The sequence below is a fragment of the Lytechinus variegatus genome, chromosome 2 (genome assembly GCF_018143015.1).
Source record: "Lytechinus variegatus isolate NC3 chromosome 2, Lvar_3.0, whole genome shotgun sequence".
In the NCBI taxonomy this organism is placed as follows: domain Eukaryota; kingdom Metazoa; phylum Echinodermata; class Echinoidea; order Temnopleuroida; family Toxopneustidae; genus Lytechinus; species Lytechinus variegatus.
In genome coordinates this window covers 4,045,784-4,059,466 of record NC_054741.1, presented here as the reverse complement: position 1 = coordinate 4,059,466, position 13,683 = coordinate 4,045,784, and the positions used below count along the sequence as shown (strand labels likewise).

Genomic DNA, 13,683 nt, shown 5'->3' with positions numbered 1-13,683 from the left:
TGAAGAAATTGGATTATACCAGGTGACTTGAATAGCACACACCAATGAACACTCCATGAAGGTATTTGTTGCATTCTTACTTTGAATGCATAATTATAGCATGCTGTACAATGTACTTGGCAAACTGTGGAATACCAGTCGTTCGTGGACGCATTTTTTATCTTTTGGATGTAAATGCAAGAGAATATATGAATAATAAAGACACCAAAGTTGGTGCTTATTTCATTAAATTTTAAACCACATTGTCACTTTAGTACCAATGATCTTCCTCTGATCATGCGCAGAACCTTCTGATCATGCGCAGAATTGAACTACGAACTGGCTTCTTTGCTGATGGTGAAATAAGGAGAGAAGAACAATCGCCCGTGGTCATGATGACTGGTGCCAGTGACCCCGGCTCAAAGAACAAAGTGGCCATTCCTCGACATCTTGGACTCTTGGATTGTATATGGCACTTAGTAAGTACAATCGACTTTACATCCTCTTCTAGGGACTCGATGAACAACAGGGAGCTTTCATTTGGACAATATCTAGCTAGAGGTTGTATGAAAATCAGGATTTTAAAACAGCCTTCTGTGAAAATGAAAAATATGTACTTTAATTACAATAGTACGGTGACAAGTAATGCTAATGGACACAATTTGAGCAACCTGCAAAAAAGAGAAGTTATTGAAAACCATGTTTACTTCTCACAATTTAACACTCCCTGAAATTTTGGGGCCAAAATTACTGACTCATATTTCGCCTTTTTTCTCCCTTTTTCTGCTTGTGCCTTTCTATTGTTAACAATCACTAAGTATTGTTTTACCACTCAGAACTGATTATTGGAATGCGAAAATTACTGACTCATATTTCCCTTTTTTCTCCCTTTTTTCTCCTTGTGCATTTCTATTATTATACAATCAAAAGTATTGTTTTACCACTCAGAACTGATTTTTGAAATGCGAATGTTCAAAAACTTGAATTTTCCAAGCCACTGACCATTTGAAGTTTTGTGACGATATTTACAAAAAGAAAATCATGATGGGGTGCAAATTCCGTCCAGTATTGTACTCTCCAAATTTTGTATTTTTACCTACAGTTAGACATTAATTCATTCATAATGTTCTTGCCAATATATGCTATAGGAAGACAAGACTTCCATTATGTCCCCTCCACTAAAACTGAAACAAAAAATATGGAGGTTTATCAAGAATTATCTAACATATATCTAAGAGAAGAAGGAAAAGTTGGATACATACCAAAACATGGTTTTATTCTGTCAAAAATTCGAGTGTGTGTAATTCCAAATGGCATCGGTTTATTTAGTCAGAAAAATAAATACCCAATACTCTTGGAGAGTAGACTAGTCGTAAAGAAGAAAATCAAACGTGCTGCAAGAAACAGAACGCACACAAAAGAAAAAAAAAGAAAAAGAAAGAAAGAAAGGGAAGAAAAAAAAGAAAAGAAGTAAAAAAAAAGAAAAGAAAAGAAAAAGAATAAAAAAAGAAAAAAGAAGAAAAACAAAGAAAAGAAAACAGAAGAAAAGAAAAGAAAATAACAAGAAAAAAGGGAAAAAAGAGAAAAAAAGAAAAAGAAAAGAAAAGGAAGGAAAAATGAAAAAAAGAAGAAAAGAGAAAAAAAAGGAATGGAAAAGGAAAAGAAAATTATGATAAGCTACTGAAAATGAACAAAAGCTGTGGCAAAAATATTCAATCCTGATTGGTTGCCAACTAAGGAAAGAAGAAGATAACCGTTATGAAACCAATAACTTTCAACAATTCCTTCTAGCTCAGTGAGTAAGGCGACAGACTGGAGATGCTTCGTTCTGCAGCGAGAGGTTCGAATCTAAGTTCCCACCGGAAGTAAGAAGAAAAAAAAGAAGAAAAAAGAGAAAGAAAGAAGGGGGTTTTGGAGAAATGTGCATTAAGGAAATTCAAGAGAACTTCTGTAGTCAAATGAGACAGTTTGGTTATTGTATAACAACCCAGTCGAGAATAATCAATCAGATAAATGTTTCTTCTGCCCATTTACAAGCTTCTATATTCCGTCTCCAGGGAGCGTTTCATCATAAACATTTCCATCCGACAAGTTGTCAGATCTGACAATTTACATTGATTCTTATCAGCTAAGAAGCACTAGTCTACAAATGTAGACCCACATCTGCAGTATGTGTACCACAGCGGATTCAACGAGTCTGCATATCAGACTAGGTGTAGTGTGGCTGCAGATGGCTCGCGTCGCTCGCCCTTTCAGGCTGGTTTGCTTCGCAAAATACGAGCCATTCAGAGTCTGTATAGCAGACTACAGAAGCACTGTTACTATCAAAGACCTTATACTATGTTATTTGTCAAATAAAACAGGGTCCCGTCTTACGAAGAGTTACGATTGATCTGATGTAACTGTACTATGGAAAGCCATGCAGCAACACCCACATCGACAAATACATGTTTGTTCAAAAAATGTTTTCTAGATATGATGTATATTCATAAATTCATTGTTTTCTTGATACTTTGGTGCGTTTGCATTTGTTTACAAAGGAAATTGTGCAAATTTTCTGTACAAAAAAATTATGACATTGATGGATTTCCATAGACTTACGATTGATTGGATCAATCTTAAGTCTTTGTAAGACGGGGCCGAGGACTTTTCAGATTAAACGTCCGACGGGTCCATTCATGACACGCTCCCCTGGTTTCACTAAATATAATCTACAGGAAAAACCAATTTGATTGATTTAGATAATGCTCAAAACTCTGTGACCAAGTTATTTTCCTCCAGCCCTTTCCACCCTTTTTCTGCTCAAAAGTTTGCCAATTTGATTTAATGGGTACTTATTTTTTGTTTGTAATACCTATGTAGAATGAAATTAAAAATGCCTTCAAACCAACTTGGGACTTCCATCAATATTTTGCTTCGTTCACAGATTGGAGCAATCATTGGCACAGGGATCTTCATCTCTCCGGCCGGCGTCCTTCGTGGTGCCGGAGGATCCGTAGGTCTGTCCTTCATCTTATGGATAGCATGCGCCATCATCAATACGTGTGGCGCCCTCACGCTAGCTGAACTGTCTGTCGTCGTGAAGAAGTCTGGAGGCGACTTCAGCTTCATCCTCCAGGCATGGGGACCCCTGATGGCTTTCATCCGGCTCTGGGTAATTCAGTTCATCATTGCCCCAAGTGGTGGAGCCATCGGGGTAATGACCATCTCACGTTACTTGTTGACCCCCTTTTTTCAGTGCGTGGAAGTACCTTTCATGTTGTTCCGCATCGTAAGCGTCATCTGTCTTTGTGAGTACATAGTGTTTACATTTAAACCAATAATAACAATTCGTTCTTGTTTTTTCTTGATGTCACATTAGACGCATTAATGTTCAACTTTCCCTCTTCCCCCTCTTTCATGTCTAATCCTCTCTAATCTGTTTCCTCCGGCCACCCTGCATTTTTTTTTATTCAACTATATATTATAATTCTTATTTGTAAATAAATCAAATGTCATTTGCTTTATGTTACCTTCATTGGCCCACCAAAGACAATTTTCTGACGCTTTTCAACATTAAATGCCTCGTGGCCTGCAATCGAATATTTTTATGAACTTTAAAACGTATAATTGCAATACTGATGTGTTTTTTTTTAATAATTTCATTTCTTATAGATTCGAGCAACGGTTGATTTTTATTCATTTCTGTTTTCTTCTATGTCGTTTGCAGTGTTTGTTGTTGCAGTGAACTGTATCAGCGTTCGTTTGGCGTCCAAGGTGGCTGGTATTCTAAGTGTCACTAAGGTGGTTGGTCTGATCCTCATAAGTGTAACCGGGATACATTACCTCACACAGGGTACGTCCATTTTGCATTCGTGCATGATGTAGAATTAAAGGTGATTTTCACAAAACATGTTATTCCCGTGGGAAGATGAAAGCTGTAATGAGAGGCAAGTCCGTCCCAACGAATAGTTGTTTTAAGCATGAAAAAGGTAAAAATGCGTAATGTTGAAATCCTCATCGAAATATTAAAGGTCAAGTCCACCTCAGAAAAATGTTGATTTAAATCAATAGAGAAAAATCAGACAAGCACAATGCTGAAAATTTCATCAAAATCGGATGTAAAATAAGAAAGTTATGACATTTCAAAGTTTCGCTTATTTTCAACAAAAAAGTTATATGAACGAGTCAGTTACATCCAAATGAGAGAGTTGATGACGTCACTCACTCACTGTTTCTTTTGTTTTTTATTGTTTGAATTATACAATATTTCAATTTTTACGAATTTCATGATTAGGACCTCATTGCCTGAAGCCCAAAATGTTAAAACAATGGAATTCCATGTGTTCAGGGAGGAATGAAACTTCATTTCACATGACAATGACGAGAAAATAAAAATATTTCATATAATAAAATACAAAAGAAATAATGAGTGAGTGATGTCATCAACTCTCTCATTTGGATGTAACTGGCTCGTTCATATAACTATTTTGTTGAAAATAAGAGAAACTTTAAAATGCCATAACTTTCTTATTTTACATCCGATTTTGATGAAATTTTCAGTGTTATGCTTGTTGAATTTTTCTCTTTTTATTCAAATCAAGTTTTTGTTGGGGTGGACTTGTCCTTTAAGACAGGAGCAAATGTCGCTAGAGCATTATGCTGTGTCAGTATTGATGATTGCATGGCGGCACAATAAACTAACACTGTGTTGTAATGATTGCATGGCGGCACAATAAACTAACACTGTGTTGTAATGATTGCATGGCGGCACAATAAACTAACACTGTGTTGTAATGATTGCATGGCGGCACAATAAACTAACACTGTGTTGTAATGATTGCATGGCGGCACAATAAACTAACACTGTGTTGTAATGATTGCATGGCGGCACAATAAACTAACACTGTGTTGTAATGATTGCATGGCGGCACAATAAACTAACACTGTGTTGTAATGATTGCATGGCGGCACAATAAACTAACACTGTGTTGTAATGATTGCATGGCGGCACAATAAACTAACACTGTGTTGTAATGATTGCATGGCGGCACAATAAACTAACACTGTGGTGTAAATGTAAATGAATTAGCCGACAATATTGGTCTATCACTATTTCTTCTGTGTTCTTGTGTATGAATAACTAATACACACAAATCTTTCATGAAATAAGTATACATTCTTTCAAAGAAGTCAGTTCGTACGTTTGTCCGGTGGGGGGGGGGGGGTAGGAGCAAGTGTCCCATTTAATACCATGTTCACTTCTGGATCCCTCATTGGTAAGAATTTCTTTGATTTTTTTTAATCTACATTCGAAAATGTGTGTTTTGGGGGGGATGGGGGGGGGGAGGAGTATGTGGCTTGCAGCATTATGATTCCTTGAGTGAGATGCACTTTATCTTTCTTCAGGAAACACTGAACATTTTCAACATGCATTCAATATTGGATCCTATGACGTCACACTCCTTCCAACGGGTCTTCTATCAGGAATATGGGCGTACAGTGGATGGTTTGTATATTCATCTTTGAAGTGAAAAAAAAAGACAGGTCACGCAGACAGAAAAAAAATGAAAGAAAATAGGTCGATTACGTAAAATTATGTTCTGAAATAGGTTATGGAATGCTTGAAAAATTATCTTGCTCTCAATGGAACTATATGCCTACTGGGTCTATCCCTTTCTGTGTTTTTTTTTTAGTCTTAAAACAAACTTGCAAGGTTCGAATAATGGGTCAAGAAATACATCTATTGAAAAATAATGTTTTACTTTTCTCAGAGTGTGCAATGATAGATTCTGGCTCTAGATCCGATTTCTGTAATAAATCAACTATCATCATTTCAAAGTAAACAAATGGAGTAAGTAATAAATCAACTATCATCATTTCAAAGTATATAACTGGAGTATGTTTCATTTCCCTCTTTACAGGAGTGTCGTCACTGGAATTACAGAAGAAGTGAAAATCCCACAAAGGTAAGCCTATGCAATCGGTCGCAAGCAAACGAATATAAGAAACAAACTTGATGCATAATTATGTTGAAGACACTTGATGTGGTACTTTCCTTTTACACACAGGAATATTCCACTGAGCATCGTCATCTCGATGTCCTTGATCACGGCGGTATACCTCATGACCAACGTCGCCTACCTGACCATCCTCTCACCCAGTCAGATAATGGACTCAGAAGCAGTGGCAGCGGTAAGAATTAGAAGTAGTAGTTGCAGTTGCAGTAGTAGTAGTAGTAGTAGTAGTAGTAGTAGTAGTAGTAGTAGTAGTAGTAGTAGTAGTAGCAGTAGTAGTAGTAGTAGTAGTAGTAGTAGTAGTAGTAGTAGTAGTAGTAGTAGTAGTAGTAGTAGTAGTAGGAGTAGCAGTAGTAGTAGTAGTAGTAGTAGTAGTAGTAGTAGTAGTAGTAGTAGTAGTAGTAGTAGTAGTAGTAGTAGTAGTAGTAGTAGTAGTAGTAGTAGTAGTAGTAGTAGCAGTAGTAGTAGTAGTAGTAGTAGTAGTAGTAGTAGTAGTAGTAGTAGTAGTAGTAGCGGTAGCAGGAGTAGTAGTAGTAGTAGTAGTAGTAGTAGTAGTAGTAGTAGTAGTTGTAGTAGTAGCAGTAGTAGTAGTAGTAGTAGCGGTAGCAGTAGTAGTAGTAGTAGTAGTAGTAGTAGTAGTAGTAGTAGTAGTAGTAGTAGTAGTAGTAGTAGTAGTAGTAGTAGCAGTAGCAGGAGTAGTAGTAGTAGTAGTAGTAGTAGTAGTAGTAGTAGTAGTAGTAGTAGTAGTAGTAGCAGTAGTAGTAGTAGTAGTAGTAGTAGTAGTAGTAGTAGTAGTAGCAGTAGCAGGAGTAGTAGTAGTAGTAGTAGTAGTTGTAGTAGTAGCAGTAGTAGTAGTAGTAGTAGCGGTAGCAGGAGTAGTAGTAGTAGTAGTAGTAGTAGTAGTAGTAGTAGTAGTAGTAGTAGTAGTAGTAGTAGTAGTAGTAGTAGTAGTAGTAGTAGTAGTAGTAGTAGTAGTAGTAGTAGTAGTAGTAGTAGTAGTAGCGGTAGCAGGAGTAGTAGTAGTAGTAGTAGTAGTAGTAGTAGTAGTAGTAGTTGTAGTAGTAGCAGTAGTAGTAGTAGTAGTAGCAGTAGCAGTAGTAGTAGTAGTAGTAGTAGTAGTAGTAGTAGTAGTAGCAGTAGCGGTAGTATAGTAGTAGTAGTAGTAGTAGTAGTAGTAGTAGTAGTAGTAGTAGCAGTAGTAGTAGTAGTAGTAGTAGTAGTAGTAGTAGTAGTAGTAGTAGTAGTAGTAGTAGTAGTAGTAGTAGTAGTAGTAGTAGTAGTAGTAGTAGTAGTAGTAGTAGTAGTAGGAGTAGCAGTAGTAGTAGTAGTAGTAGTAGTAGTAGTAGTAGTAGTAGTAGTAGTAGTAGTAGTAGTAGTAGTAGTAGTAGTAGTAGTAGTAGTAGTAGTAGTAGTAGTAGTAGTAGCAGTAGTAGTAGTAGTAGTAGTAGTAGTAGTAGTAGTAGTAGTAGTAGTAGTAGTAGCGGTAGCAGGAGTAGTAGTAGTAGTAGTAGTAGTAGTAGTAGTAGTAGTAGTAGTTGTAGTAGTAGCAGTAGTAGTAGTAGTAGTAGTAGTAGCAGGAGTAGTAGTAGTAGTAGTAGTAGTAGTAGTAGTAGTAGTAGTAGTAGTAGTAGTAGTAGTAGTAGTAGTAGTAGTAGCGGTAGCAGGAGTAGTAGTAGTAGTAGTAGTAGTAGTAGTAGTAGTAGTAGTAGTAGTAGTAGTAGCAGTAGTAGTAGTAGTAGTAGTAGTAGTAGTAGTAGTAGTAGTAGTAGTAGTAGTAGTAGTAGTAGTAGTAGTAGTAGTAGTAGTAGTAGTAGTAGTAGTAGTAGTAGTAGTAGTAGTAGTAGTAGTAGTAGTAGTAGTAGTAGTAGTAGTAGTAGTAGTAGCGGTAGCAGGAGTAGTAGTAGTAGTAGTAGTAGTAGTAGTAGTAGTAGTAGTTGTAGTAGTAGCAGTAGTAGTAGTAGTAGTAGCAGTAGCAGGAGTAGTAGTAGTAGTAGTAGTAGTAGTAGTAGTAGTAGTAGTAGTGGTAGTAGTAGTAGTAGTAGTAGTAGTAGTAGTAGTAGTAGTAGTAGTAGTAGTAGTAGTAGTAGTAGTAGTAGTAGTAGTAGTAGTAGTAGTAGTAGTAGTAGTAGTAGCAGTAGTGGTAGCAGTAGTAATATAAGTGGTAATGGTGTTGGTTTTGGTAGTTGTTATAGCATTAATAAAACGTTGTAAACTAAAAATTTCTTCTTTTTTTTACAATAATGTCATCTTGAAGATGCAGTATGAGAACCTTTTACAAGGCCCAATTTACCTCAATATCTCTATAGGACTACAGCGTTTTAGCTCTTGGAATGAAGTGGTCGTGGATTATCTGGTTATTTGTCGCCCTCTCCGCTCTGGGAGGTCAAAACAGTGGTCTTTTTACATCGGCAAGGTAATATTCATTTGCTCTCATTAGTAGAAGTAAATCATTGATAGATAATATGCATGTACAGAATAACATCATCTCTTTTAACGGTCAGTGTTTTGATTTAATGGAAACTCGATTCGAAAGAGGTCAAAGATGATTATGAAACGAATGTTGATATTGGAATCGAATTTCTATCACAGTTGGCTCATCTTCACATTTAAGTTATCACGGCAAAATTAGGATTCCTCAATTTCAACATGTTCAAAAGGATAACAGATTGACAGATTCAAAAGAAGCATTCTGACAAAGTCCTAGAGCGTACACAAATTATCACTCCTGTTGCAGGGTAAGATTTGCTGCTGCGAGAGAGGGCCACTTTCCAGAAATCTTCTCCATGGTTTCCATCACCCGCTTGACTCCTCTCCCCGCCATCTTGTTTGCCGTCGTTAGTCTCGTCTACCTCATCGAGAACGACATCATCGTGTTGGTGGAATATTTGGGATTCGCCGATGTCGTATTCGAAACCATCACCGTGGCCATAGTCCCTTATTACCGTTGGAAGTACCCAAATCTTGACCGACCGTACAAGGTAATTGCCATTAAAAAAATAAAACAAATCATGCATGTAGTACAGTGTATGATTATCGTAGGGCGCCCCTAAGGTAATCGTACCCAGGCGCGAATCCGGGGGGGGGGGCACAGGGGGCACGTGGCCTCCCTTTTGAGAAGCAACTTAATCTATTTTTGTTTGCTTGTCCAATTTTTACGGGGATGAAATATCCTTAATTTCCTCCGAAAAATTTTGCCCCCCCCCCTTTTGGAAAATCCTGGATCCGCCCCTGATCGTACCCTGCTAGTCATACAATTTCCGAGTGACATATGATAATGGTACGATTTTTATAGGAATTCATGATCATCGTAAAGTTTACGATTTTGCTTTTTTTTCGAGGATTCACTTTTCCCCAAAAAATCGTAAGATAGTATCCCTAAACACATCGCAAGGACATCGTACGATCAACTTCGCAGGTAAACCTACATTTAGCGCAGAGTCATCGTAAGATATCTGTACGGTCTACTTACGGCACTTTTACTCGGCTTTGTCTTTGATCCTATACGATGTCAAAATCTATAATAACATTTTGTATCAAAAAGGTTTAATTAGCCCTTCAGAAATTTTGTCCCGTACGCGCCATTTTCAGTCCCTCATCATTTCCGGGTCATACTGTTTGTTTGATGAAAGCTGTCATCCCTGATGGGTTGTCAATTATTGACATTTTCACTTAATACCTTGATTTTGATTGGCTTAGGAGAACCACAGACTGGCTCGAGCATACAACGGAGACCACCTACACGACCTAAGCTAATTATTGACAAAAAAAGCGAATTTCGGACAAATATCAGTTAGCATGAACATGATGAAGGTCGTAGTATTGTAAAAAAAATGTAAAAGTCATAAAAACAATCCTTAAAAAATTGCAGCATAGCGACCTTCTCAGTCAATTTCGTTAATATTTTTTTTTCCACATCAATAGGTTCCTCTTATTGTGGCGTTGCTGTATCTTGCTACGTTAATTTTCATTGCAACCATGTCTCTGTACGCTGATCCTGTTAAGAAAGGCACTGGTCTACTTCTTGGGTTGATTGGAATTCCAATTTATTATGCCCTAGTTCATCCGAAATACAAGATCAAGTGCATCAGACCTGTTTCGGGTAAGGTTTGATTTTATTTTTTAATTAATTATATTCTTGCTATTATGATAAATATTGCAAGGGTATCAACGGATGAAGGCAGACTGCAACAACACTTGTATTCTTGTTAAATTGTGTTGTTGTTTTTTTCCTTTCTTTATAGTTTCACTTACCGTTTTTAATTTAGTCCACATAGGCCGTTTTTCCCCATATGATATTAGAACTCAAACGTTCAACGTTAACTTTCACTTTGAATATGGTGTAATACATTGCTTCTATACCTGTCTGTCGATCGATTGAGATTTTCTTTCTTGAAAAGGCCGGCAAAGCGATCTCCAACGCCACTTGCCACTTAAACTTCTGTCTATTTGCGATTTCGTCCTCTCAAATCCATATAGTCGCTTCTTATCATGGGCAGATCCTGAGTGGTGACCACAAGGATTCGCCCCCCCCCCCCACGGCGGCGAGAAAAAGGGGGGGGGGTAGGAAAAAAAAGTAGGAGAAAAAAGCAAAACAGAACAAAGATGAAAGAATGAAAACAAATGAATATAAAAAGAGATTGAAGTAATCAGAAATAGGATTATTTCATATATCACTAAATAAAACTGATAATTTCGCTGGCGCTTTTCACCCACATTTCAGATCGGAATATCAAAAAGTTCCGCTGACACTCATGAGTCCGTGCAAACAGTACTTAGATTTCCCGTTTACATCGAGCTCTCATTATGTGTACGGTGAAATATATATCCTCTCTATCAGTGTCATTCCATATAAACCCCTCAAAAAAAGTCCTGCAACTCAAGTTTGAGTGCTAATAAATTTCTTAGTGTGTCATCATCATATGTAAAAGTGGTATCATTGGAAAGTTATGATTATTCTTCTTTACTATCATGTGTCATTTGTAATGCTAGTTATCATGATATACACAGACATGATAAGTATGCAGCAATGTAAAAAAATGAAATATTGCAAAATTCGTTGCCATGTCACGTTTGAGTTCTGCAACTCAAACTGCAAGTTTGAGTGCTAATAAATTTCTTAATGTGCCATCATCATATGTAAAAGTGATATCTTTAGAAAGCATGATTATTCTTCTTTACAATAATGTGTCATTTGTAATGCTAGTGTTATCATGAAATACACAGACATGATAATATACGCAGCAATGTTAGAAATGAAATGTTGCAAAATGCGTCGTTTCCAGTAGCGAATTCCCAATTGTTTCGAGGATGGACCGAGTGCATTCACTGTCACCTGCATGGTGGAAATTCTATAGAAATGGAGACTCTTGTTAGAAATCAATGCATTTTGCAACATTTCACTTCTGACTTTTCTCAATGTTCAGAGTGATTGCATATTCCATGATTACATAATCACAGTAAATGGCATGTCATTGTAAAGAAGAATAATTCAGCTTTTCAATGATACCAGTTTCATCTTTTATACTTCATTAACCAAAAAGATATCATCCCCCTAAACTAAGTTGCAAAACTTTTTTTGAGGGGTTTTTAGTTTAAACTCTCTTTTCGCGCTCGCATTTTCTGTAGAGCTATACATGTATGTAGATGCGTTTATGATTAGACGTATTTTTAATGTTAAATTTCCAGGCCTAATTACATGCAATATCCAGAAATTAGCTCGCGCTACTCGCTTGCCTCATTTAGTTAGGCCTTTTTCTTGCTTGCAATAATAACCCTAAAATGTTCTTTAACTTTATTAGTACCCCTCCCAAAGCCCCTACAAAGCTTTAAGGCCTTTGGGTGACCGGTCAGGGAATTACCCCTACCCCCACACCTATCGCAAGAGCTAGATCCGCGCCTGCATATGACATTACTTGCCTTCGTCCACGTCTCGGGGAAATAAAGTCCTAACTAGTATGGCAAATGGGTTTTGTCCATCAAAGCAATGCAGACGAAGATATTGATAAATGATACACATCGGTGAGGTTATTGATTCCAACACGTGGTATTTTGGGGAACCGTCTAAAAATGGCTGAGGGGCTAACCATTGACGTTTTGGCCGTTTCCAAGGCGCTTTATGCTGGACATGCAGGGGTAAGGGACCTTTGGATCCGAAACGCCCGAACACAATAATGATTGCTTGTTTTGTTTTTTGTTTTATAGAATGATGATATGGACCCTTCTAAATTTTGATAATTCAGCATCATCTCAAAATCCAGAGTATCATTCACATCTAACTTAGATGTGCTTCATGAAAAACAATAACATTGTCATCATACTATCAAAATAGTTTAAGGGACCCAAGAAATACAAGCCTTGCTTTTGATTTAGTTTCCACCACTTTTTTTGGCAGAAACTCTTTTTCCGACTTATTGTACTTAGTCATTGAATGCGTTGTTATTTTTCTCGACATGTTCACCTTTTCAACTCTATATGTGATTCAATTATTATTTGTTTGTCATGTGTGTTTTATTCTTAACTTTCAAAGAATAAAAAGTTCGAAAAAAATCAAATCAGAATCAAATATAAACATAATGGCACATTGTGACTTGAAAGTGCAAACGAATAGTCAAAATACTTTACTAACTACCAGTCATTATTAGCTAAAGTATGTTTGCAAAGTAAATAATTATCATGGTACGCCCTTTTCTATCCAGCGGATTTGGACTTTTTCTGAAAAATTCTCAAACATCCTCAAGATCTTCACCACCATCGCCGTCATCATCGTCATCATCATCATCTTTTTAATCATTATCATCATCACCACCACCATCATCATCATCTCTATCATCAACATCATCATCGTCATCATCATCATGACCAACACCACCATGGCACCATCACCCTTTGGCGTCTTTGCACGACCAAGAAAAAAAAAGAGAAAGGGGAAAAATAAAGGGCGAAAAAATATCATTCGAAGAATATTACGTCAAATCTATCACAAACTTAGATCTTCGTTATAAAAAAGCAATAATTTTCGCTAGCACGCGATTATTTACAAAATGTCAACGTATACGACATTCTGTGCCCCTCAACCACCACTACAACAATCGTTACCTTCATTTTTATCGTTGTCTTATATCATCATAAAATTCGAGCTTAATATCATAACATTTGTTGTGACATGCATGATATTTCTCCTATAATTAAATCCGCGTATACTGTCTTCTTTTTTTAAATCTGACTTGTTTTCAGCAAAGATAACGAGATTTCTCCAAAAAGTTCTCTATTGCGTGCGACAGGAGAAGAAGACTTTCTGATGTCCTGATCCACCATCCCCGATCAGACAAACTTGATGGATGACATGTTCTTTTGACGAGGTGATGCTGACTTTCTTTCTGAAATATCAATAGGAAGGTTTTCTTACTCCGTGACGCACGACGGATTCAAGAACAGAGTAAATGTGTTGAAAACATTTATATCTAAATAAATATAGTAAAATTCACTGATCAAAATGCTGAACATTTCATCAAAATCGGATAACAAATAATGAAGTTATTGAATTTAAAAGTTTATCACTATTTTGTGAAAAGTTATTTGCGCATCGTCATGAATATTCATTAGGTGGGCTGATGATGTCACATCCCCACTTTCCTTTTTCTTATGTTATTACATGAAATAATAATGTTTTATTTTTTCATGCATGAGTAAATGATGTGTCTCCATTATG

The 13,683-nt window shown here is 36.8% G+C and overlaps 1 protein-coding gene across 1 annotated transcript; it reads left to right on the top strand.

The window, feature by feature from the left end:
- The first annotated feature begins 374 nt into the window (after positions 1-374).
- Positions 375-13,467, top strand: LOC121409341 (cystine/glutamate transporter-like). The gene is made up of 10 exons (XM_041601277.1): positions 375-458; positions 2,906-3,269; positions 3,689-3,814; positions 5,368-5,467; positions 5,883-5,927; positions 6,030-6,153; positions 8,282-8,388; positions 8,710-8,953; positions 9,897-10,074; positions 13,209-13,467. Exons 1-10 carry the CDS (start codon positions 375-377, stop codon positions 13,271-13,273), a joined length of 1,437 nt encoding a protein of 478 aa, XP_041457211.1. The 3' UTR covers positions 13,274-13,467.
- The last annotated feature ends 216 nt before the right edge of the window (positions 13,468-13,683 follow it).

What these genes read in the sequence shown, in the direction of transcription:
- LOC121409341 (XM_041601277.1), top strand. Translation starts at nt 375, where the DNA reads ATGACTGGTGCCAGTGACCCCGGCTCAAAGAACAAAGTGGCCATTCCT. An exon ending in GGTCTTTTTACATCGGCAAG is followed by an intron (nt 8,389 to 8,709) that starts GTAATATTCATT and finishes CTCCTGTTGCAG; the next exon opens with GGTAAGATTTGCTGCTGCGA. An exon ending in ATCTTGACCGACCGTACAAG is followed by an intron (nt 8,954 to 9,896) that starts GTAATTGCCATT and finishes CCACATCAATAG; the next exon opens with GTTCCTCTTATTGTGGCGTT.